The sequence below is a fragment of the Lithobates pipiens genome, unplaced genomic scaffold, assembly GCF_037356315.1.
Source record: "Lithobates pipiens isolate NorthernLeopardFrog02 unplaced genomic scaffold, aLitPip1_a1.2 Scaffold_1, whole genome shotgun sequence".
NCBI lineage: Eukaryota > Metazoa > Chordata > Amphibia > Anura > Ranidae > Lithobates > Lithobates pipiens.
In genome coordinates this window covers 78,651,762-78,679,173 of record NW_027507685.1, presented here as the reverse complement: position 1 = coordinate 78,679,173, position 27,412 = coordinate 78,651,762, and the positions used below count along the sequence as shown (strand labels likewise).

Sequence of the window (27,412 nt, the reverse complement as noted above, 5' to 3'; positions counted from 1 at the left end):
GGCATGGTAGAGTAATTGAACCCGCTTTAGCCGCGTCTAACGAAAGAATGGCTATATTGCCTGGATTATCGACAGGGATTTGTAAGTTAAGGAATAGCCTGCATAAGTTTTGAGCAGTCGACCTGGTTGGAATGAACCCAGATTGGTCCCTGTGTATCACCGTTTGAATACATTTGACCAATCTGTTAACCAAAACTCAGGCCAACAGTTTAACTTTGAATATAAGCAGTGAGATAGGCTGGTAAGAATTGGGGGACAGGGCATCTTTCCCAGGTTTCAGCAAGACCACCACCAGTGCCTCACTCATAGAGGCTGGGAGTGTCCTGGTTTCAAAAGCTCTATTGTAGACCTGGAGAAGGATAGGCATCAGCTGTGAGGCATAACGTTTGTAGACCTCCGAAGGCAGGCCATCAGCCCCTGGTGCCTTCCCATTCTGTGAGTGTGCTAGGGCCTCTAATAGTTCCTCCTCCATCAGCGGGGCATTCAGCAGGTTTGTGTCCATCATAGACAGACAGGGTATGGGGTATATATCTAGGAATAAATGAATTTCCTCTGTAGAAGGGTGTACTTTGGATGTATAGACATCCTGAAAAAACTGCTTGAACGTTTCCATAATGGTTTACGTAGAGCAGCAAAGTGTCCCCTGCTTGTCCCTCACCGCTACTATATGTGATGCTGGTTGTTGTGATTTGGCTAGCAAAGCTAATATATGACCTGTGTTTTCACCTTCTTCAAAATGAGCTTGCTTTAAAAAGAACAGTTTATTCTTTGCTAGTTGTAGGTTTTTGAGCAAAGACTTTGAAGACAGCCACACTCTTTTGGTGTTGTCATTGGGGTCAGCTACATAGCGTGCCTCCGCTTTTTGCGCCTCTGCCAGTACTAAGTTTTCCCCTTCTTTAGTTTTGGATTTAATATAGGATATTTCCCTTATAAATTGTCCGCGAAGTTAAGCCTTGGCTGCTTCCCAGACAATGGTCAAATCTGTGGATCCTATATTTTGCTGAAAAAAGGAGACCAGAAGAGACTGTATTGGGTCTGGGTGAGACAGAAGGGACAACCAGAATGGATTTGGTTTCCAGGTGCCCCCCTTCCTGACCTCATCCAGGCTGATGTCCACAGATATCGGTGAATGGTAAGAGATTCGCCTAGCATGATATTCCGAGGAGACAATCAGAGGTAACATACATTAATTTCCCAATCCCAGATCAATGTGAGATAAACCCCCTATAGAGGCTGATTGGCAGGAGAACACCCTAGCATTGGGGTTATGCATCTTCCACACGTCTGTGAGGCCCATCTCCTGGAGAAGGCGTGCAAACGGTGTGGTCCGTTGCTTAGTCTGAGACCCAACCCCTCCACCGACACCCAATTTGTCTCGCTCTATGTCAATGTAATTATTGAAACCCCCTACTACTAATAATGTTACTCCTGGGAAGTGGGACATATAGTCCGCCAGTAATTTAAGGAGGGTAGCCGAGAACGGAGGAGGAATGTACAACCCCGCAATAATACATTTGTTCCCATAAAGGGAGCATAATAGAAATACATAGTGACCCTCGGGGTCAATTTTGATATCCAATGGGGAGAATTGTGTGCCTCTTTTAACCAGGATGCTCACCCCCCTCGAGTATACCGAACAGGTGGCATGGTACTGATGACAACTGTCTCCGTGCCATCACTGGGGTAGATGTTGGGGGGGAGGTAAGTCTCCTGTAAGCACACCACGTCCGCATTCAATCGCTTGATCGTCCACAGCACTGCCAAGCACCATGTCGGGTTGTTCAGGCCCCGGATATTCCAGGACAGTATTCTGGTTACTACAGACATTGGAGCAGGATAACATTATCTACAGAGAGTATTGTGATAAACAGAACATATACAGATGACCCCATAATTTGCAGACAACCCCTCAGTTGGGGATGAGGCCAGCACAGGAAAACACCCCTTAAGGAACGTGGTGAGTCCAGCATCAGTAATGGCAAAAATCGACTTAGAGCAATGACATTGTGGGAGGGGGGTCCCACCGTTATCAAGTTGTACGTTGAAGAAGTCATGGCAATCAATACAGTAGAAAAAAGAGAGGAGATCAAAAATAAAAAACATAAACAGTAGGCCAACAAGGCTTCAAAGACTTTTCGGAATTCGGATGGGGATCTAGTCCAATCCATCCCGTGGGCAACAGAGGAAGTGCACCGCAGTGTCCCAAACTTCTCAGCAGCAAGAACTGTAGCTGCACATGGTTCCAGACACAAAAACAAAGTCAGACAGATGTTAAGTTACCTCCGCCTTGTCATAATGTAAGTGGGGAGAAAAGGTGCAATGAGTCACATGAGATGGCGTACAGGATAAGTTCCTCAGGGAAGCGCACCACGCCTGGTGTGGGCTCCGCCTTGTCATAATGTAAGTGGGGAGAAGAGATGCAATGAGTCACATGAGATGGCGTACAGGATAAGTTCCTCAGGGAGGCGCACCACGCCTGGTGTGGGCTGCACAAATAGACTGTTCCTCACGGTCCAGCCATTGCACTGCCAGAGATGGAGTATCAAAAAACTGCACAGAGCCCAGAGCTTTGACTCGTAATTGAGAGGGATATAACATGGCATATTTGAGATCCAGCTCTCTGAGCCGTCATTTGACATCTGTGAATTTAGCACGTTTCTTTTGTAAATCAGCGGAGAGATCTGGGAAGAGAGAAATCTCAGTATTTTCCAACTTCACGGTGGCTGGCTTTACCCTGGCATTAAGTAGAAATACCTCCCTGTCCTTATAGTTAAGGAGTTTGAAGAGGAATGGTCTAGGAGGAGCCCCAGGTGGCGGTGGTCTGGCCGGGACTCGGTGCGCACGTTCCACCGAAAACATGGGGGAGAACACTTCTCTGCCAAAGGCGTTGGTCAGCCATCTCTCAATAAACTCCACCGGGTTTTTCCCCTCCATGCGCTCCAGGATGCCTATGGCCCTCACATTGTTCCTCCTTATTCTATTCTCCATGTCGTCCAAACGGGTGACGTGTTGTAAGAGCAAGTGATTGTTGTAAGTAAGGTCATTCTGCATGGATGCCATGTCATCCTCCAGGGAGCTCACTCTCCCCTCCAGTGCAGATGTCCTTTCTCTGAGCTTCTGCGTGTCATGGCCAGAAAAGTAATCTCCGCCTTAACCCCTATTATCTCAGTAGTAAGGGCTGCTATGGAAACATTACAGGAGTTCACTGCCGTAAAAATGTCCCGTAGCGTAGGTTCCCCTTCAGTGTCAGGGCTGCTCTGGGATAAGGGCCCAACTGAGGCGTTTTTTGGCGTATTCACTGTGTCCCATGGCAGTGTGGCACTATGTGAATCCTCTAGCAGCATGGTATCATCCGCTTCCGAGGCACCTCCAGGCAAGGGAGGATGGCTGGATCTGAGGAGAGCAGTTTGGAGAACAGCTTTGCTGCCGCCTCTCTATGGATGTCCTTCGCGGAGCGCTTCGAGGCGGCGCCATTGTGGCCCGTGCGGTCCGCCGAGCAGGATGGATTTTTCCGTTTCATAGCGGATATCTATCTCCCGGATGGCATTGAGCGGCTCGGTCAGGGTCAGCGAGGCAACCAGGCACCGTTCGGCGGGTCTTAGGGCAGAGTGGAGCGGGCTCTCAGGATAATGTCACGGAGATTCAGTGGAGCTGTTCGAGTGTCTGTGTCCGGCTACATCCGCTGCCTGGCCACGCCCCCCATACCTCTCTTAAAACAGGAAAGGACTTTGCTCACTTTGGAAACCGCAGCTTAGCATTGCATGCTATTATTGAGCTTTATGATCTACCAAAACCCCCAGATCCTTCTCCACTATGGATTCCCCCAGTTGTACTCCCCCTAGCATGTATGATGCATGCATATTCTTAGCCCCCAAGTGCATAACTTTTGAGGGAGAGGTATATTTCTGCTGGCTGCCAGATGGTTCATTGATTCTGGCTGCTGGGAGATCAGTTGTAGCAGCAGGGGGTCTATAGCTGCTGGGGTGGTATTTTGTTACAAGAGGGTCAATTGTTGCGGAGGGGGGGGGGTTATTGTTGTGTAGGGGATCTGTTGTGGTTGGGGGGGTCTATTGTTGCTAGCTGCAGGCGATTTATTTTACTGCATTTCTTGTTCAATACAAATTACTTGGTACCACAAAATTATATTTATCTCTCTAATTTCTAAAAGGGGCAGTACTGGGAGGTGGGTAGGGGTGGAATCAAGTAACAGTGCTCGGAGGTGGGTTGGGTGCGGCGACAAGGGGTGACTCAGAAGGGGGGAGTTCCTGCACCTACTCTCTGAGAAAAAAAGCCCTGCTTAGTAGGGGTTTGTGTTCAGTGAATCAACAAACCCCTCCAACTCTCCTGGGTTTCATAGAAGCATTTTATGAGCTTTTTCTTTTTGAGGGTTTTCTCTTGATACATGTTGCAGTTTTTTTCTGAAATTGATGTCAGCAAGGAGGGTTTTCAGAGTTCTAGTTTTTTGTTTATTACAAACTTTTTATTGTCATTGCACATGAATAAACATTGATTACTTATGAGCTACAAGTATATATAAAACTTTAGAAAGAAAGAATATTCATAAACAGGTTACATATAAAACATGTATGCTATATCATAGTTTCACGTTGATTCAGAGCATTCTTTGGTAATTGCATGCTTTAACAAAACAAGAACTGAATAATAATAGAATTACAAAACTTAATTGTGCAATAGAAAAATAGATGTAAAATTTAAAAAAATAAAAGAAGAAAGATCTAGTTTTGAAGTATTGTTTTTCTGCCCACTGCTAAGAGGATGAGCATTAAATGTCGGGCACCCTTAGAGAATCTTTGTCCATCATGTCCAACCAATCCTAATATAACCCAGGGTAGAAAGTATGGTCATATGTGTTTATATGATGCGAAAATTGTTTCATGTGAGGAAAGTTTTCTTTCCCGGAAACTGTGAAAGAGGTCTGCCTGGTCATGTGCTGAATTATATTTTTTCAATCTGTATTCTGGGGAATACACCAGGAAGAGCTGGAACACACAAACGTAAGTAGGAAAGTAGGAACGCCCGAATCCAGCAAGCTAAACAAAATGGTAACTACCTAAATTCATGATTGGCTTTTAGAGTAAGGTGCTTTGCACACAGTAATAAATACATTAAACAAAACAAAATACATGCTAGGAAATACATCATTTTTTTTTCTAGGAGTACCCAAATCCCCCAGGTGGATAGCGCCAAAATCAAGAATTGAGACCAAAAAAGATCTTGCTGTTTAGAGTTCAAGGCATAAAAAAGCGTGAGGTTGACCCAAAATATCATCTTGTTTTTCTCAACAGTTTCTAGCAGAAGATCGACTCCACTACAGAAGTGCACGGACCAAAGAGCTGGACGCAGTGCTTGGAGACCTCCACTTTGAGATCAGAGGTGTTTATAAAAGTGATGGGTAAAATAAAAAATATACCAGGCCGCGTTCCCTCAACATGGGGCAATGGGTGCTTTGGGGGGGGGGTGCTCTGTTTAGCAACCAGCTATATACGGTATGTTTAACCACTTCCGCCCAGCCTAAATGGTTCTGTTATCCTCATATGACGTCTTTCAGGATAACATGCGTGCCAGCGTGGGCCCGCAGTGTGGCAATCGTGGTGCTGTGTCTCACTCTGACACACTGCATCTCCGATCATGGTAAGGAATATCTGACGGAGGCTCTTTGCCACATGATCAGCTGTGACCATTCATGGCGAAAACCAAGAAGTGCTAGTAAACGGCTTTTCTCGGTTCGCGCTACCAGGGGGAGCCAATCGGCAGCTCTCCCTGGGGGGATCTGCGCTGATGATCAGCACATTGATTATCAGTGCAGCCCCCCATGAGAGCTGCCAATCTGTGCCTCGTCAGTAATGCCTGTCAGTGCCCTTCAGATGCCAATCAGTAGTGCCTGTCAGTAACTCCTCATCAGTGCTGCATGTCCATGCACCTATCAGTGCCCATCAATTCTACATATCAGTGCCCATCAGTGAAGCAGAAACTAAGAAACTTTTTTTTTTCTTTTTTATTTACTTTGGTTATCAAAAAATAAAAACCCCAGTGGTGATCAAATACCACCAAAAAGAAAGCTCTATTTGTGGGAACGAAATGATAAAAATTTAATTTGGGGTACAGTGTTGTATGACTGCGCAATTGTCATTCAAAATGCAAGAGCGCTGAAAGTTGAAAGCTGTCCTGGACAGGAAGGGGGGTAGAGTGCTCAGTATTAAGAAGGAATATTCCCATGCTGCCAGTATTAACGAGGATAAAGATCATAGTTGCAGCAAACACCAGATAGGCAAATCATAACCCAAAAAATAAATGGAATAAAAATCAATGAGTGATGTTGCACTCTAGGTAATAACTATAAGGCCGCGTACACACGGGCGGATTGTCTGCCCAACTTAGTCCGCTGAACCGTGTTTCAGCGGACAATCCGCTCGTGTGTGGGCTTCAGCTGACTTTTTCAGCGGACAATCTGACGGACTTAGTCTTTCGGAATTTCCGTAATTTTGTCCGTCCAAACTTGGTTTCAGCGGACAGTCCGCTCGTGTGTAGGCAAGTTGGACGGACTAAGTATGGCGCATGCTCAGAAAGGATTTACACGGCCGAAGGTTGCATTGCAGTGTATTGGACGTCGTTTTTCTAGTCCCGTCGTACGTGCTGTACACGTCATCGCGCAAGTTTTCAGCGGACTGTCTGTTCATCGTGTGTGGTCAAGTCCGTTCATTCAAAATTTGGACGGACTGTCTGTCGGATTGTCTGACGAACTTAGTTGGGCAGACAATCCGCCCGTGTGTACGCGGCCTAATAATAATAGTGTATATACAATAAAGCACATATGAAATGAATCCTAAATGCTAATCGTACAGTACTGGAGAATAGCCACTATAAATTAATAAATATAAAGTGCAAGTGATAAAAGTGACAATAGTGAAATTCAATCTTTGTATAGGCAATATTAAAGTGATGGAAAAGTCCACATAAGTAATTCTTCAGATAAATATTAAAGTGCTACTAGTATAGAACAAGTCCATATAAGAGTGAACTGGAGCCGTGAAGTGCTGCTCCAAATGACACTCTGTGCAGATCCAAAAATTAGTGACTTGGCGATTAGTTTCTTCAGTGCAATTACACCTCTGTGTTGGGTGGTCCCTTACCTTTCCACCGTAAGGTAACAGCGTGAGAAAGTATAAAGATAAAAATAAAAAAGGAACTCAGGTCAAATGCAGTATATAGAGGAGAAAGAAAAGAATGGGGGCCCAAATCGTGACGTATATTGAAACTGGATACGGGGGGCGTGGCCAGCGCATGAGCTGAATGGAAGCTCTGTGAGAGAGCTCTGTGACACGAACGGGCATATTAGCGACAATTCACAGCGAATATCGGTAAAAAAGATACGAACAGACAACGGAAGAGTTCCTGAATCCGAAGGTGATGTCAAAAAAGCGGAAAGACGAACGGAAAATGAAAAAACTAACGACATTCTCCTCTCAGTCAGCGGGTGGGAGAAAAAAAGATGGCACAGATCCTCTCACAGCTGCTGTACCAGCAACAGCCTCCTCAGGGAGAGTGCAATACACTGACAGGCCTGATGCTGCTCTAGAAGAATCACCTCAGAAAACACATCTGGAATCTCCTCATGAGGAAGATTACCTCAGCCCTACATGTCGCAGCCCGGCTAAAACTCGTATCAAACTGGATTTCACAGGCCAGGAGGTAAGCTATAAAATACCTCATATTAGTCAAGATAACACAGTCATAACTCCTATAGCTTCACCTATAGCCGCATTCCCCACTAATAACCAGCCTATTCTGGACACCCAATTAAAAGAAATGCTATTAACTTTACATACTTCGCTTCATACGGATATTTTACAACTCACAAATCAATTCTCCAAAGCAGTGAACTCCTTAGGTGAAAGAGTACACACTATTGAGAACTCTATGGGAGACATGACCAATACTATTAATGATTTAATAGATGCTCATGAAGAAAATAAAGCTGAAAAAGAGTGGCTTAAATTTAAAATCGCAGATTTAGAAGAAGAACAATCTCAAAATCAGGGGTATCCCTGAAAATATACAGCAGTCTGATCTTAAAAAATATGCCACTGACTTATTCTCCAACTTGCTGCCAGCTATACCAGCCTTAGAGCTCACAATTGATCGTATCCATCGGATTCCGAAACCGTCATTTCTCCCTCCACAGATACCACGTGATGTACTACTTAGAGTACACTTCTACCATGTTAAAGAACAAATCCTATATAAAGTGCGACATCTAGGACAACTTCCACAACCATATAATACAATCCAGATTTATGCTGACTTGTCTAAACATACTCTAGATATGAGAAGACAACTTTCCACGATTACAAAAGCTCTGCGTAATCATAAAATTGAATACCGTTGGAAACAACCATCTAAACTACTGATACAGAAGAACGACACCTACCATACAATCACTTCTGTGGAACAAGGCATTAAGTTACTTCACGCATGGGGTATTATCCCCGAACCAACTCCACCTATCGGAGCTAAGAAGAATCTGGAGAAACTTACGCCACAATGGCATTAGCTTTCATTGACTAGATCCGGTCAAAATACAATCATAGGAAACCGATCAGCTTGCCCGCCATGCCATGCGATACTAAATCTTTGGAACAGCTGACCTTTGAACTAATTCCCTATTCTAACGTTGCAGTATACATTGAAATGTTTACCACTGCAAGTTAAGTTTAATGTTTGGTTATATTTTTGTTTGTGCTTTTACTTTTATTTTTTTCTTCACAGTATCCTATACACAACTCATAGCATTCAAAGGGACAGGTATGTTGTGAACCTACAAAATTTGAATCAAAACTTTTCAGTCACTAAATTTTTGGACATTCATAGTCATTTCAGACTACAGATTGTTCACATGGAAGTAGAATTTAAAGCTATTATCAGGCTAGTATGTACTTACTTTTTCCATCTTATTAATATCCTTTTATGAGTATAAAGTTAATATCTTTAAATACTAATGGTCTTAACCATCCAGCAAAAAGAGCGTCGATGTGGCAAATGGCTAACACCCAGCGATGTCAAATATTGTGTATACAAGAAACCCATTTCAAAACAGGCGCTACTCCCACTTGCACCCATAAGAACTTTCCTCACATATTTACAGCATCAGGCCAACAGAAAAAAAGAGGAGTACTTATTGCCATACATCATTCAGTTAATTTTCAATTGCATGAATCTATTGTAGATACCAATGGACGATACCTCATATTAATATGTACCATTGATAATACACTTACTACATTGGTAAATGTGTATGCGCCTAATAAAAGGCAATCCCATTTTCTGAATGGCCTGATTAGAAAAATAGGTAAATGCCGAAAAGGTGCCTTAATAATTTGTGGAGACTTCAACACAATACATGAACAAGAACTAGACACTTCTAATCCCAAAACCAGAACCAACTGTGCACTTAAATTTTTTTTGAATAAAAGCGATCTCTATGATGTATGGAGATGCCATCATCCTGGAGATCGTGAATACACATATCATTCCCTGGTACATAATACCTATACTCGTATCGATTATATTTTTACGGATAAGTGGTTATTGCAGCGGGTGAGGGAGTCTGACATTGCACCCATCACTTGGACTGATCATGCCCCAATTAGTATGACTATTCTACCTAAACACTCTCAAACGACCCATTTTCTATGGAGAACAAATGCATATCTTATCAAAATGCCTACCTATGCTACAGCTATACAAAACCAGATAACTGAATTCTTTAAATATAATGTGGGATCGGTGTCAGACTCCGCCACCCTATGGGGTGCTCATAAAGCATTTAGTAGGGGAATCTTAATGCAACTGAATGCTCAATTCAGGAAAAATAAAACGAAACTCATTGAGAAACTTACTGCTGACATTAAAACATTAGATTCCCAAAACCAATCTCACCCATCACAACAACTGAAAACTAAACTACAAATATTACGACAGGAACTCAGAACGACTTTATTGGATACATTTGAAAAACATACTAGAAAACTTAAAGCTAAATATTACCATACTAGCAACAAAGCAGGAAAAAACATGGCACTTCGGATCAAAGGCAGATATTCCAAATCAAAGATTCCATATCTATACCACCCTATTACTAGAGAAAAATTGCAAGACCCCCAAGACATAGCGAATGCATTTAGCTGTTATTATAGCTCCCTTTACAATCTTAAAGATGATTCTCAAACTCCCACACCTACCCCAAAGATAATACGTGATTTCTTAGATACTATTAGTCTCCCATCATTAACTACTGATCAAATCTCTGATCTTAACGTCCCATTTTCAGTGGAAGAAATTGCTAGAACTATAGACTCCCTGCCCAACAATAAATCTCCGGGCCCAGATGGAATGATAGGAGAATACTATAAATTACTTCGAGATATACTGGCTCCCCACTTATGCTCACTTTTTAACGAAGCGGCATCCAAATCAGAATTTCTGGCTGAGATGCTTCAGGCCTTGATCATAACACTGCCGAAACCAGGCAAAGATCCCAATGCTCCCCAAAATTTCAGACCGATTTCATTATTGAACATTGACATCAAAATATACGCCAAAGCAATAGCGAATCGACTGATGAACTACATACCAGACCTCATTCACAAAGATCAATCTGGCTTTACTAAAGGTCGACAATCTTCAGATGCAACAAGACGTCTGATTGATATTATACACTTCACTGAGAGACATCAAACGCCTTCTCTGCTCCTTTCTTTGGATGCAGAGAAGGCGTTTGATAGGGTCCATTGGGGCTATTTACAGTCAGTGCTTTTAAAATTCGGCTTTCATGGAAATATTTTATCGGCAATTTTTGCACTGTATAAGGCCCCTCAGCGAGAGTATACACAAATGATATGATGTCTAGGCCCTTTGGCATCTCGAATGGAACACGACAAGGTTGCCCCTTATCTCCTTTAATATTTAATTTAGCCATCGAACCTCTAGCAGAACGTATACGATCTGACACAAAACTATCTGGTATAAAAATTGGGCAAATAGATAATAAAATAAGTCTGTTCGCAGATAACATAGTGCTTATAGTGTCTGATCCTATTTCATCTCTCCCGAATCTCCAAAATATACTAACGACATTTGGAGCAGCATCATATTATAAAATCAATGAAACTAAGTCCAATATTTTAGACCTAGGATTAGATAACACAACCAGGCAGTTATTGTCTAATAAATACCCCTACCACTGGAAAGACGAGGGGATTTCTTACTTAGGAATCACTCTCACTAACAAAACAAAACAGTTATTTAAAACAAACTTTTTACCATTTAAGAAACATTTTGAAACAGATCTGACAACACTTAGTAAATTCAAATTTACATGGGCTGGTCGCCTGGCAGCTTTCAAAATGATGACCTTACCAAAATTATTATATCAACTCAGGTCCCTTCCAATATGTATCCCTAAATACTACTTTAAATCCTTACAAAGCAGTTTGGGAAAATATCTATGGAATGGCAAAAAATCCCGTTGTGCATACCATATACTAATTAAACATAGAAATATAGGTGGTGCGGCCGTACCTGAACTACAGGATTATTATGACGCAACTCTTTTGACCCAATTGCAAGAATGGTTCTTGCCTACTCCTAAAACTTTATGGGGACAAATTGAGAAAGACATCACACGACAGCCTAATATGCAATTCTGGTTACTTAGTAGGAAAATTAAGTCCACAATTACAGCTCAATACCCACCAACGGTGAAAGCGACGCTACACTCTTGGCAGAGAATCATCACATACAAATGGGATAAAACTCCAATCACGGTGTTAAACCCTCCTCTAACAATTATACCAACATTAATTCCTGGCGTACAAATACACGACTGGAATTTGGGTGGGGATATCAAACTTGGTTCCTTCTTCCAACAGGGCTCATTAAAGTCTTTTTCTCAGTTAAGTAATGAATTACAGCTTCCGAATTCTGAGCGATCTACATATATTCAAATAGAAAAGTGTCTGCTACACAATCCACAACTCAGAGCTTCAATCCCGGTTAAAATATGGTCTTTCCTCAATAACCATGCCACCTCACAGAAAGGAGTAGCTACAATATACCCAATTCTAGGGGAAAAAAAACATACCCAGCAAACTACCTTCCTTCCTTAAATAGGAACAAGATTTGGGGCAAGACTTTTCAATTAAACAATGGATGGCTTCCCTACGAAGCATATATAGGGCCACTGCATGTGTTACACTATGGGAACTGGCACAAAAAATTGTTCAAAGACAATACCTGACTCCACATATCCTAGCAAAATTCAAGGGGAACTCGTCACCTAATTGCTGGAGAAATTGTACCCAATTGGGGACCCTATTTCATATTATGTGGGACTGCCCAAGCTTACATAACTACTGGCAGGCAATCTCCCATTTACTCACTTCCGTAACAGGTATTGTCCTTCAACTTTCACCAGAACTAGCCATTCTGAATATGAATTTACATACGATTCCCAAACAATATCGTAAAGTAGTAACACATATACTTTTAGCTGCGAGACTATCCATAACTAGAAAATGGAAAACTGACTCTCTTCCTACTATGACAGAAGTTATAGAATTAACCCAACTCCACCACTCCTATGAATTGTTATTTCCTAATGACAAATCCCTATATATTAAGGAACAACAACTATGGGAACCTTGGAGTACATGGTACAAAAATTATACTTCCACAATTTAGATAATGCTGATTCTTTAATCATATAGAAGAAAGAACTCCTGTGCGTTTTAATATTTTTTTTTTGGATGGCTTTAAAAATAATTTCATAGCAAAGTGACAAATATATCACATATTTGTTTATCTGAATTGAGCTGCGGAGTAAGAATAGATCTTTATTTTCCTTCATAAAAGATAACTACTGTGTTTGAATTTCCTTCAGGATGTTGGCCTAGGTACTCCAAGACACAGATAGATCCCTGTGAGGGGTGTCTTGGGGTCCAGAAGTGGCCATTATCCATATCGCTATTTATAAATCTTACAATAATTATATTACGGACTTTATTATACAAATTCTAAGAGACTTACTCTTGTTCGAGTCCCTTTATGACTATGAATATTAGATACTTAGGAATACTACTTTATTCTTTATTGTGGATTATTTGTTTCTATGCTATATTATGCTGAGAAAACCCTGTCACTACATTATACTGTGTTATGTTACTTTTATTACTATATATCATTTTTTTTTTGTTTTGTAACCCTTGTTGTAACTAACTCTGCTAAAAATCTCAATAAAAACATTTGAAAAGAAAAGAAACTGGATACGTTTATTAAAAAAGCAGCCGATATAGTACTCATGTTAAAAGTATACGAACAAGACACAGCACCACGAGTGGCGAGCTCGCAACCTGACGTCACTTCTGGTGTTGCGACACGTAGCATCACAATCACTTGACTTCATCAGGGAATGCAGTGCCCAGTATTGAAATGGTTAAAGAGAAAAAAAGGAAAATAAAATGTGGATTTAAAAACACACTGCAAAATGGGCCTAAGAAATGTATAAAGATTGTATATCCCTGTATGTTGTGGCTGTTCAGGTGCTTATCTAATAGTTTTTTTTAAATTATCGATGCTCCCCACTGAAACCACCGCCTGTGGAAGAGAATTCCACTTCCTTACTGCTCTTACAGTAAAGAACCCTCTACACATTTTAAGGTTAAACCTCCTATCTTCAAGTTTTAGTGAATGGCTGCGTGTCTTATTAAATTCCTTTTTGCTGAAAAGTTTTATCCCTATCGTGGGGTCACCAGTATGGTATTTGTACATTGAAATCATATCCCCTCTCAAGCATCTCCTCTCCAGAGAGAACAAGTTCAGTACTCATAACCTTTCTTCATAACGAAGGTCCTTCAGTCACTTTATTAGTTTTGTTGCCCTTCTCTGGACTCTCTCCAGTTCCAGCACATCCTTCCTGAGGACTGGTGCCCAGAACTGGACATCATTCTCCAGGTGCAGCCGCACCAGAGTCTTGTAGAATGGGAGAAATATTGTTTTATCTCTGGAGTTAATCCCCCTTTTAATGCATGCCAATATTCTGTATGCTTTTCTTGCAGCAGCTAGGCATTGCATACCAATGCTGAGCCTGTCATGTACTAGGACCCCCAGGTCCTTTTCCATTCTAGATTCCCCCAAGGTTCTCCCCCTAGTGAGTAGATTGCATTCATATTTTTGCCACCCAAATGCATTATTTTACACTTTTCTACATTAAACGTCCTTTGCCATGTAGTTGCCCAATCCATTAATTTGTTCAGATTTTCTTTCAAGGTTTCCACATCCCACGGAGAAGTTTTTGCCCTGCTTAGCTTAGTATTGTCCGCAAATACAGAGATTGAGCTGTTTATCCCATCCTACAGGTCGTTTATGAATAAATTAAATAGGATTGGTCCCAGGACAGAACCCTGGGGGACCCCACTTTCCACTCCCCATTTATCACTACCCTCTGAACTCACCCCTGTAGCCAGTTTTGAATCCATGTACTCGCCCTATGGTCCATGCAAACTGACCTTACTTTGTACAGTAAAAGTTTATGGGGAAATGGGCCTTCCTTTATCTAGATGAGAGCTCACCTCCTCATAGAAGGTTAATAGATTGGTTTGACAAGAACGATTCTTCATGAATCCATACTGATTACTGCTAATGATACCGTTGTCATTACTAAAATCTTGTATATAGTCCTTTATCATCCAAGAGCTTGCATACAATTGATGTTAGGCTAACTGTTCTGTAATTCCCAGGGATGTAACTTGACCCTTTTTAAAATATTGGTGCTACATTGGCTTTTCTCCAATCAGCTGGTACCATTCCAGTCAGTAGACTATACATAAAAATTAAGAACCATGATCTGGCAATTACTTGACTGAGTTCCTTAAGAACCCTCGGGTGCAAGCCATCTGGTCCCGTGACTTATTAATGTTACATTTTTCAAGTCTAATGCCACGTACACACGATCGGAATTCTCGTCGGAAAAAGCTCTGATGGTTTTCCTGACGGAATTCGGCTCAAGCTGTCTTGCCTACTCGTGGTCACATCAAATTCTGAATTATATTTATAACGCAGTGACGTACGACGAGACTATAAACAGGAAGTTCAATAGCCAGTAGCCAATAGCTTCTGTCTCGTAGTTGAATCTGAGCATGCGTGATTTTTGGCGTGTCGAAATGGCAGACACACATGATCAGAATTACCGATAGAAAGTTTTTCCGTGAGGAAAATTGAGAACATGCTATCAATTTTTGTCTGGCGGAAATTCGGACAGCTAAATTCCGATGGAGCATACACACGGTCGCATTTTCCGATGAAAAGCTCTCATCAGTCTTTTTCTGGCCGGAATTTCGATCGTGTGTACGTGGCATTATTCTAATTCTGTCCTCTGTTAGCGATGAGGGTGCTTCCTGCGACTTGTCATGAGGATAAACATTGCAGTTTTGGTTACTGAAGCCACCCGATTCCCTCGTGATTCCCTTTATCATTCTTTATGGGACCAATATGATCTGACCTCCCTTTCTTACTATTTATGTGCTTAAAGAATTTATTGGGATTTTTTTTTACTCTCCTCTGTGCCTTTCGTGTTCTATCTTAGCCACCCTGATTGAACCCTTATGTTTCTTGTTGTATTCTTTGTACAGTTGGGAAAAAAAATTAAATTTATTTCCCATTGGGATGCACTGGCTAATGCCCTTATTTAATATGCTCTTAAAGCATACCCATTTTTCCTCCATGTTCTTTGTTCCTAGGATTTTATCCCAATTGTTATCTTCTAGCAAGGATCATAGTTTAGGGAAGTTCTCTCTTTTGAAATTTGGTGTCTTTGTAATCCCCTTATGTTTCCTATTTATGTGATTTACCGTATATACTCGAGTATAAGCCGAGATTTTCAGCCTCTTTTTTGAGGCTGAAAGTGCCCCCCTCGGCTTATACTCGAGTCATCGCTGTCTGCCTGCTCGATCAGCGTGTCGAGCAGACAGACAGCGGCCATTCTATTCTAATTCAAAAGCCGCGCCTCCGGCTCCGCCTTCGCCTGTGATAGGCGGAACACTGAATTTCCCAGCAGCCTGTGTTCCGCCTATCACGGACATCCGCTCATCCTCGTACTACGGACGAGGATGAAAGGATGGCCGTGATAGGCGGAACACAGACTGCTGGGAAATTGTGTTCCGCCTATCACAGACAGGGAGGCGCGGCATTTGAACAGGAAAATGGGCGCCGACGAAGAGCGGTGATCCTGGGACGGGACCGGACGGAGGCTCGGCTCGGCTCGGCTCGGGACGGGACGGGACGGGACCGGACCGGACGGAGTCTCGGGACGGGACGGGACCGGACCGGACGGAGGCTCGGCTCGGGACAGGACGGGACCGGACGGAGGCTCGGGACCGGACGGAGGCTGGGGACACAGGTAGGCTGGACACACAAGGCCTCACACACACACACACACACACACACACACACACACACACACACACACACACACAGGGATGGACACACACACAGGGATGGACACACACACAGGGATGGATGGATGGATGGATGGACGGACACACACACAGGGATGGATGGATGGATGGATGGATGGACGGACACACACACATGGATGGATGGATGGACACACACACACACACAGGGATGGATGGATGGATGGACACACACACACACAGGGATGGATGGATGGATGGACACACACACAGGGATGGATGGATGGATGGACACACACACAGGGATGGACAGGCATATCTCACCCTCGGCTTATACACGAGTCAATAGGTTTCCCAGTTTTTTGGGGGTAAATTGGGGGCCTCGGCTTATACTCGGGTCGGCCTATACTCGAGTATATACGGTATACTAAAACGAATTGACCTATGATCGCTGTTTCCTAAATTGCCCCATATTTCCACATCTGTGATCAAGTCTTTATTGTTGGTAATCGGTAGGTCTAGTAACGCTAATCTAAATAATCTGACCCATAAAATTGTCCTCAAAGACATTTAAGAACTGGCGAGCCTTAGATGAATGCAAATTGTGATGGGAGACCACCTCCTCCCTCTGGTTAGGGGGCCTATAGCATACGCCATCTCATAGCCCAACTTTTGTTCATCTACAGCCGTAAGTAGGGTTCTCTCATTACATACAGTGCCTTGAAAAAGTATTCACACCCCTTGCAATTTTCCACATTTTTTCATGTTACAACCAACTACTTAAATGTATTTTATTGGGATTTTATGTGGTAGACCAACACGAAGTGGCACATAATTGTGAAGTGGAAGGAAAATGATTAATGGTTTTCAAAATGTTTTACAAATACCGTATTTATCGGCGTATAACACACACCTTAATTTTAAGAGGGAAGTTTTAGGAAAAAAATACAATTTTAAATAAAGAACTTTGAAACCAAATAATGGTCAGTGCACATCAATGCAGGCTTATCAGTGCCCATATGCAGCCTCACCATTGCCCATCAATGCAGCCTGATCAGTGCCCATCTGCAGCCTCACCATTGCAGCCTTATCAGTGCCCATCTGCAGCCTCACCGTTGCAGCCTGATCAGTGCTCATTTGCAGCCTCATCATTGCAGCCTGATCAGTGCCCATTTGCAGCCTCATCATTGCAGCCTGATCAGTGCCTATCTGCAGCCTCATTATTGCTGCCTGGTCAGTGCCCATCTGCAGCCTCACCATTGCAGCCCGGTCAGTGCCCATCTGCAGCCTCACCATTGCAGCCCGGTCAGTGCCCATCTGCAGCCTCACCATTGCAGCCCGGTCAGTGCCCATCTGCAGCCTCACCATTGCAGCCCGGTCAGTGCCCATCTGCAGCCTCACCATTGCAGCCCGGTCAGTGCCCATCTGCAGCCTCACCATTGCAGCCCCTTCAGTGCCCATCTGCAGCCTCACCATTGCAGCCCCGTCAGTGCCCATCTGCAGCCCCTCCATTGCAGCCCCGTCAGTGCCCATCTGCAGCCTCACCATTGCAGCCCCGTCAGTGCCCATCTGCAGCCTCACCATTGCAGCCCCGTCAGTGCCCATCTGCAGCCTCACCATTGCAGCCCCGTCAGTGCCCATCTGCAGCCTCACCATTGCAGCCCCGTCAGTGCCCATCTGCAGCCTCACCATTGCAGCCCCGTCAGTGCCCATCTGCAGCCTCACCATTGCAGCCCCGTCAGTGCCCATCTGCAGCCTCACCATTGCAGCCCCGTCAGTGCCCATCTGCAGCCTCACCATTGCAGCCCCGTCAGTGCCCATCTGCAGCCTCACCATTGCAGCCCCGTCAGTGTCCATCTGCAGCCTCACCATTGCAGCCCCGTCAGTGTCCATCTACAGCCTCACCATTGCAGCCCCGTCAGTGCCCATCTGCAGCCTCACCATTGCAGCCCCGTCAGTGCCCATCTGCAGCCTCACCATTGCAGCCCAATCAGTGCCCATCTGCAGCCTCATTATTGCAGCCCGGTCAGTGCCCATCGGTAGCCTCATTATTGAAGCCTGGTCAGTGCCCATCGGTAGCCTCATTATTGCAGCCTGGTCAGTGCCCATCGGTAGCCTCATTATTGCAGCCTGGTCAGTGCCCATCGGTAGCCTCATTATTGCAGCCTGGTCAGTGCCCATCTGCAGCCTCATTATTGCAGCCTGGTCAGTGCCCATCTGCAGCCTCACGTTAGATTACATAGAACGAGGATCTCCTGCTTACTCAGCAGCCTCTTTAATACAAAGTTCCGCCTCCTGGACCGTCTTCTATGATAGACAGAACACTGGTCCAATGCCGGCCCAGGAGATGGAACTTCCTATTACAGAGGGAGCAGAATAAACAGGAGATTCTTGCTCTATGTAATCTGACGGCGCTCACCTCACCCCAATGAAAGTATCGGCGTATAACACGCACACACTATTTGCACCCGATTTTCAGTGGGAAAAATGTGTTATACGCCGATAAATACGGTAAATATGTGAAAAGTGTGGCATGCATTTGTATTCAGTCCCCCTAAGTCAATACTTTGTAGGACCAACATTCGCTGCAAGTCTTTTTGGGGATGTCTCTACCAGCTTTGCAAATCTAGAGTGACCTTTTGCCCATTCTTCTTTGCAAAATAGCTCAAGCTCTGTCAGATTGGATGGATAGCATTTGTGAACAATAGATTCTCAATTGGATTTAGGTCTGGGCTTTGAGCTAAATCACATGTGAATATGCTTTGTTCTAAATCATGCCATTGTAGCTCTGGCTGTATGTTTAGGGTCGTTGTCCTGCTCCGGCCCAGTCTCAAGCCCACCGTCATTTTTCATGATGACTTTGAAGGAAGATATCGTTGTTATGGCAGCATCTAGCTGCCATAACCCCGGTATCCTTTTCTTCAGCGGGCGGTCCTCTACAAGATAAAAGTGGTCTCTGTGGCGGATTTGCCGCAAAATCACTTTTATCGTTTTACCCGTGGCGAGAGATGGGCCCCCCCTCGCGCCGCGTCGGTGCCCTGCGCAACTTTCAGAAGCCATCAGTGGCAGCAGAGGCGATCGTGTCTGTCCCTTGCCCGGGTATGGAGACGAGTGAGGGGAAGATGGCCCCCACCTGTCTCCATATCAATGCAGGGCGGAAGCGACGTCAAAACATCACTTCTGCCCATAGCTCTTATCTTGTTGCTGACCGCTGGCCGTCAAATGATGGCCAGGCGGCGCACCTCTTGTGGCAGGAGGGTGTCATATGACGACCTCCCATTTAAACAGGGAATGCGTGCGATCGTGCCCGCGCATCCCTGTTCCCTCGGTGGTGGCGTGTCACGAAGACACCGCTCGCCACCGAGGGTGGTAAACAGCCATTGGTCATGGCTGTTTACCACGTGATCGGCCATGATTAATTCACGGCTGATCACAGATAGTTCCAGCATAATGTGAACAGCACATGCGCGCGATCGGGAGCGCGCTGCTCGTTCACATCGGTGGCAGCGTGTTCCCCAGGTACACAGCTCGTCACTGATGCCGGTAAACAGCCATTGGCTGGCTGTTTACCTATGTGATCGGCTGTCACCTTCTCACAGCCGATCACTAAATGTAAACACATAGCGGTAACTGGCTGTTACCAGCTCTTCTCTCCTCACACCGTTTCCAGTGTGAGGAGAGAAGAGCCTGGAGCAGTGATTTACCGATCTGTGTTCTGTAGTGTCTGCACAAACACCACACTGATCAGATCGCCCCCCCTACCTCCCCATTGTCATCTGTCATCCAACAGTCACCCAAAAAAATGAACCTCACGTCACATAGGAGACTGCCATCAGTGACCATCAGTGGTGCACCTGTCACCCATCCCCGTCACCCATCAGTGACCGCCAGCCGCCCCCCACCAGTGACCGCCACTCGTCACCCATCAGCCATCACCCGTCACCCATCAGTAACCACCAGACATCACCTGTCACCCATCAGCCGCCATCAGCCACTGTCAGCCATTACCCGTGACCCATCAGTGACCGTCAGCCATTGCCCGTCACCCATCAGTGACCGCCAGCCATTGCCCGTCACCCATCAGTGACCGCCAGCCGTCACCTGTCACCCATCAGTGACCACCAGCCATCACTCATCACCTGTCACCCATCAGTGACCACCACCCATCGTGACTGCCACCCATCAGTGAGCCAGCCATCAGTGACCATCACCCGTCACACTCCGTGGCCTGTCACACAACCATCAGCGTCATGTCCAAAAGAGTATACACCAGTGAGGAGGCGTTCCAGATCCTCTCCATGACCGGGGAATTCTCATCAGATTCCAATTCTGATTCCGAATCAAATTCGTCATTTAACCCGAATATTGAATCGGAAAATGATTCGGAGGAAGAATGGGTCCCTCCTAAAAGGGCAAGACCCTCTGGAAACTAGGATTATATTCCCAGGCTGAGGACCAGAGCTCCTGCCAGCAATAAGCCCCAAGAACAAATTCCCAGGCCCAGTACCAGCGCTGCTGCCAGGGTTAGGCCCTGGGAACAAATGCCTAGTACCAGCTTTGCCGCCGGCGATGGGCCCCACCAAATACCCAGACCCAGTACCAGTGCTGCCACATCACGCCTGAGTACCAGCACAGGAAATTCCAATCCAACTACTGGAGTGTTACATCTCCCAAGAGCCAGGGCCTCTACATTTATGCCAGATGGTCTTGCCAACCCAACATGGCTGCCTTCTGACTCTGCATCACCAATTATTCCCCCTTTCACAGCACAGCCAGGTGTGCAGACCAACACCCAAAATTTTTTCAGAGATCGATTTCGTTCATCTGTTTTTGCCCGACACATTTCTGCAATTAGTTATGGACCAGACAAATTTATATGACCAGCAGTATATTGCCAATAACCCCCACTCATCATATTCCCGTCCCTTTTGAGTGGAGAGATCTCAATTTGGAAGAGTTCAACATTTTTATGGGCCTCACCCTAAACATGGGGATTACAAAAAAAAATTAAGGACACCCCATCCATCACATGACCATTTATTCTGCTGAAATGTCCAGGTCCCGTTACAAGAAGATAATGCGCTTTCTTCACTTTAGAGACAACACCCAGTGCCCTCCCCACAATCATCCAAATTATGACAAATCATATTATCTTCGCCCACTGATAAATTTCTTTTCCCAACAATTTGCAGAACTATGTGAAATATGTGTCGATGAGTTCCTTGTTACCCCTTTCAGGCCGGCTAGGAATAAAGCAATATATACCTAGCAAAAGGGCCAGATATGTAATAAAATTATACAAGCTGTTTGAGAGCCACAGAATATCTGTATGCGTTCCACATATATGAAGGAAGAGATTCCTAGCTCCAGCCCCCTGAGTGCCCGGCCTACATGAGCACAACTGGAAAGATTGTATGGAACCTGGCATACCCACTTCTGAACAAAGGATATCATATATACCTTGATAACTTTTACACCAGCCTGCCCCTTTTCAGACACTTATACCTTGCAAAAACCCTGGCCTGCAGAACCTCCAGAAAAAATAGAAAGGGCTTCCCACAATCACTGGCAAACAAAAAGCTACGAAAGGGGGAAAGAGCATCACTGAGATGCAACAAGGTGCTGGCCTTGAGGTGGAAGGATAAAAGGGACGTGCACATGATGTCCACCATCCATGAGGACACTACAATTGAGGTTCAAAGAAGACAAGGTCCCATTGAAAAGCCAACATGTGTCCAAGATTATAATCTCTACATGGCGGGTGGATTTCAAACGATCAAATGATTTGTCAATAAGGAGGTCCCGATTCTGGTACAAGAAAGTAGCAATCTATCTAATCCATTTGGCCATTTATAATTCCTACATAGTCTACACCAAATCCATGGAAAGCCCGCCCCCTTCCTAAAATTCATCAAAGAAGTCGTCACGTCCCTCATCTATCACCAAAGACCCCCCCCCCAGAAGACCTTCGCTCTGAGGCAGTTTGTCGACTCCGTGAGCGCCACTTCCTCTTCAGCATTCCACCATCTGAAGCAGGCCGAAGACGCCAAAAAAAATGGCGCGTGTGCACCAAAAGAGGGTTTCGAAAAGATACCAGCTACCATTGTCCCCAGTGTCCCTCCCAACCTCGCCTTTGCATTGGTGAACGCTTCCAACTTTATCATACATCCCTAAAATATTAGCCCATATTTTTAACAATTTCCCCATTTTCATCATCTGTGCTGACCATTTTTCATGCTTCCCCAAATAACCATGCCACTGCCTTCCACGTGAACTGACCCTGGCCTGTTTTTTGACTATGCCTCTGCCTACTGTTTGGACTGCTTCTATGTGAACTGACCCTGGCTTGTTTTATCAACTACGCTTATGCCTACTGCTTGGACTGCTTGCACATCATCTGACCCTGGCCTGTTTTATGGACTATGCTTTTGCCTACCGCTTGGACTGATCTGTTGCCCTGCTACTCTAGTACACAGCGGTCTCACATATGTGAGGGGCTCCAGAATTTTTTTTCCGGATGGAGGAAACAATTTTTATTGTTTTTTCCGGTTTTCAGATTGGGGTCTGGAGTCTGGAGGCTTAATAGAGATTAGGGTGTGTCGAAGCCTCTACCCCTGTGCACCCGTGCACAGGTCGTACCTGATTGCGGCCCTCAGCCTGCCTCTGACTTACTGCCACCATGCCTCTGCATGCCGCATAAACGCACCACACTGCTACCTGGACTATGCAAATAATTAGCTGTAGCAAGAGGCAGTATGTTTTTATGAAGGGCTGGAGAGCGGTACGATAATGAGTGTCTGCAGGTAACAGTGTACCAAGACCAATATTATGGCTGTGCTGGCTGTCTCTGCCTGGACAATTTCTATAGACTGCTGTGCTGACAATATCCTTGTGCTGACTATAGACAATATTCCTGCCTGCTGCCTTCATAATTACCATTTCTGTCACTAAGCACATCCCTGCCTGCTGCCTGGACCAGTGCTCTCTGTGGATACTACTAAAACCACAGGTAATGCTTTTTTTACCCTTTCCACAATAGAATTTATTTTGGATTGTAATTCTTGGTATGTACATGCTATGTGTTAGAAATATGAAGGGCCTTCAAAAATTATAGGTTGCCAGGAAACTATATGTCATTTATGCTCCTATAACATCTGATGGTGCTACTTGGCTGTTGGGCCTTTGTATGTGGCCAGGCTGTGTAAAAGTTTCACACATGTGGTATTGCCATACTCAGGAGGAGTAGCAGAATGTATTTTGGGGTGTCATCTTTGCTGTGTACATGCTATGTGTTGGAAATATCTGATAAATGGACAACTTTGTGTAAAAAAAAATAAGTGTTTTCATTTTTTCCCACATTTTCCCAAAACTTCTGTAAAAAAAATGAACCGTTCAAAAGACTCATTATGCCTCATAGATTATACGTTGGGGTCAGGCTGTGTAAAAGTACCACACATGTGGTATCGCCATACTCAGGAAGAGTAGCAGAATGTATTTTGGGATGTAATTTGTTGTATGCATATGCTCTGTGAGAGAAATAACCTGTTAACCACTTCAGCCCTGACCATTTTGCTGGCCAAAGACCAGACCGCTTTTTGCGATTCGGCACTGCATCGCTTTAACTGACAATTGCGTGGTAATGCGACGTGGCTCCCAAACAAAATTGATGTCCTTTTTTTCCCCACAAATAGAGCTTTGTTTTGGTGGTATTTGATCACCCCTGCGTTTTTTATTTTTTGTGCTATAAACAAAAATAGAGCGACAATTTTGAAAAAAAACTCATTATTTTTTACTTTTCGTTATAATAAATATCCCCCAAAAATATATAAAAAAACATTTTTTTTCCCTCAGTTTAGGCCGATACATATTCTTCTACATATTTGTGGTAAAAAAATCGCAGTAAGCGATTATTGATTGGTTTGCGCAAAAGTTATAGCGTTTACAAAATAGGGGATAGTTTTATGGCATTTTTATTAATAATTTTTGTTTTACTAGTAATGGCAGTGATCAGCGATTTTTATTGTGACTGCGACATTATGACGGACACATCGGACATTTTTGACACATTTTTGGGACCATTGTCATTTATACAGCAATCACTGCTATATAAATGTAAGGATTCCTGTGTAAATGACACTGGCAAGGGGTTAACCAGTGGGTGGCAGTGTAGGGGTTAAGTGTTCCTAGGTGTGTGTTACTAACTGTTGGGGGCTGGGCTTTCATTTAGTGAACACTGATCTCTGCTCCAGTCACATGGAGCAGAGATCAGCGTCACTAGTTGCTAGGCAGAACGGGGAGATGCTGTTTACAATGGCATCTCTCTGTTCAGCTGCCCCGTGAGACAATCGTGGGTATGCCCGCTGCGATCGAGTCCGCGGGACCCGCGACCGGACTCACGGGGGTCCCGACCAGCACGTGAGCATACCACCGGCGGCACACTCGCGATGGCAGGGCGGCAAATTGAAAGGGACGTACAGGTACGCCCATTTGCCTGCCCGTGCCATTCTGCCGGCGTACATCGGCGTGCGCTGGTCGGGAACCGGTTAATGTGACAATTTTGTAAAAAAAAAAAAAAATCTTCATTTTGCAAAGAATTGTGGGAAAAAAATAAAATTTTAAAAAATTCATCATGCTACTTACTTAATACCTTGGAATGTCTACTTTCTAAAAAGGGGTCATTTGGGGGGTATTTGTACTTTCCTGACTTGTTAGTGTCTCAAGAAATGAGATACACCTGATATACTGAAGGCCTGATCAGATGTGATCAATTTTCAGTGATTGGCACCATAGTTTGTAGACTCTATAACTTTCAAAAAGACCAAATAATTTACACTAATTTAGGTTATTTTTACCAAAGATATGTAGCAGTATAAATTTTGGCCAAAATTTATGAAGAAAAATTACTAATTTGCAAAAAAATTTGATGGAAACAAAGAGGCATTTTTTTTCACAAAATTTACGGCATTTTTTATTTATAGCACAAAAATAAAAAACCCACTAGTGATTAAATACCACCAAAAGAAAGCTCTGTTTGTGTGAAAAAAAGGACGGAAGTTTCATATGGGTACAGTGTTGCATGACTGAGTAATTGTCATTCAAAGTGTGAGAGCGTTGAAAGCTGAAAATTGGTCTGGTCAGGAAGGGGGTGTAAGTCCACTGTATTGAGGTGGTTAAAGGGCCATTTTTTTTTTCATTTTTTTTTTATATATTTTTTTTAATTATTGCATTTTAATGTAAATATGAGATCTGAGGTCTGTTTGACCCCAGATCTCATATTTAGGAGGTCCTGTCATGCTTTTTTTCTATTACAAGGGATGTTTACATTCCTTGTAATAGGAATAGAAGTGCCACAATTATTTATTTATTTAGTTTAAATAATTTAAATAAATTTAAAAATGTAACAAAAAAAAAAAAGGTAAAATAAATGAAAAATTATTTTTTAACCACTTGCCGCCCGCCAATTGTCAAATGACGGCTGCAAAGTGGTTTCAAAATCCTGACTGGACGTCATAGGACTTCCTCAGGATTTTGAGCCACTGCGCGCCACCAGGGGCACGCATTGATGGCGATCGTTGTTGCGGGGTGTCGGTCTGACACCCCACAACTACGATCTTGGTAAAGTCTCCAACGGAGACTCTTTACCACGTGATCAGCCATGTCCAATCACGGCTGATCACAGTTTAAATAGGAAGAGCCGGTGATCGGCTTTTCCTCACTCGCGTCTGCCATCCGTGCCACCATATCAGTGCCCATCCGTGCCACCATATCAGTACCCATCCATGCCACCATATCAGTGCCCATCCCTGCCACCATATCAGTGCCCAACCGTGCCACCTATCAGTGCCCATCCATGCCCATCTGTGCCGCCTATCTATGCCCATCTGTGCCGCCTATCCATGCCGCCTATCCGTGCCCATTCATGCCGCCTATCCGTGCCAATTTGTGCCACCTATCAGTGTCCATCTGTGTCACCCATCAGTGCCCATCAATGCCACGTCATCAGTGCCACTTCATTGGTGCCAGCTCATCGGTGCCCATCAGTGCAGCCCCATCAGTGAAGGAGAAAACGTACTTATTTACAAAGTTTTGAAACTGAAACAAAAAAACATTTTTTTTTTAATTTTCGGTCTTTTATTTGTTTAGCAAAAAATAAAAACTGTAGAGGTGATCAAATACCACCAAAAAGCTATATTTGTGGGAAAAAAATAATAAAAATTTCATTTGGGTACAGTCTAGCATGACAGCGCAATTGTCATTCAAAGTGCAACATCACTGAAAGCTCAAAATTGGTCTGGGCAGGAAGGTGTTTAAGTGCCTAGTATTGAAGTGGTTAAAATGCACTGCGTCTTGACGAGCTCACGTGCAAAAGCGAATGCATATATGACTAGTAACCGCATATGAAAATGGTGTTCAAACCACACATGCGAGGTATCGCCGCGATTGGTAGAGCGAGAGCAATAATTCTAGTCCTAGACCCCCTCTAACTTATTCTAGTAGGGGCCGTAGTCTCATGGCAAGCAATTTGGTGAGAATTTTCAAGTCTGGGTTAAGTAGGGCGATAGGCCTATATGAGACACAGGATGTTGGGTCCTTAGGGGCTTTGTGGATTAGTATTATGTGTGCGTGACTCATGGAGTCAGGAAGGGTGTCCTCCGTCAGACAATGGCAATACAGTTGGGCCACTTTGGGGGCAAGTAGGTCTCCATGAGTTCTGTAGAACTCTATGGGGAGACCCTCCGGGCCTGGGGATTTTCCAGCAGGAAAGGATCTGATGACCCCCAAAACCTCCTCTGAGGTAATGGGTCTCACCAAAACCTCCCTCTTAGCTTCCGAAAGCCAGCCGAGTGCTAGGGGGTCCAGCCAAGGTGCCAAGTCCTGTGGCCTGAAGTCCGAGGGCAATACGGAGGTGTAGAGGGAGCTATAGT

The 27,412-nt window shown here is 44.2% G+C and overlaps 1 protein-coding gene across 1 annotated transcript in view; it reads left to right on the top strand.

Annotated features, from left to right (window-relative positions):
• Positions 1–27,412, top strand: part of MSH5 (mutS homolog 5) — a 360,046-nt gene that overhangs the window by 240,396 nt on the left and 92,238 nt on the right. The window contains exon 16 of the mRNA XM_077460730.1: positions 5,307–5,394. Within this exon, the coding sequence (XP_077316856.1) occupies positions 5,307–5,394 (88 nt within the window). The remainder of the gene's footprint in view (positions 1–5,306; positions 5,395–27,412) is intronic.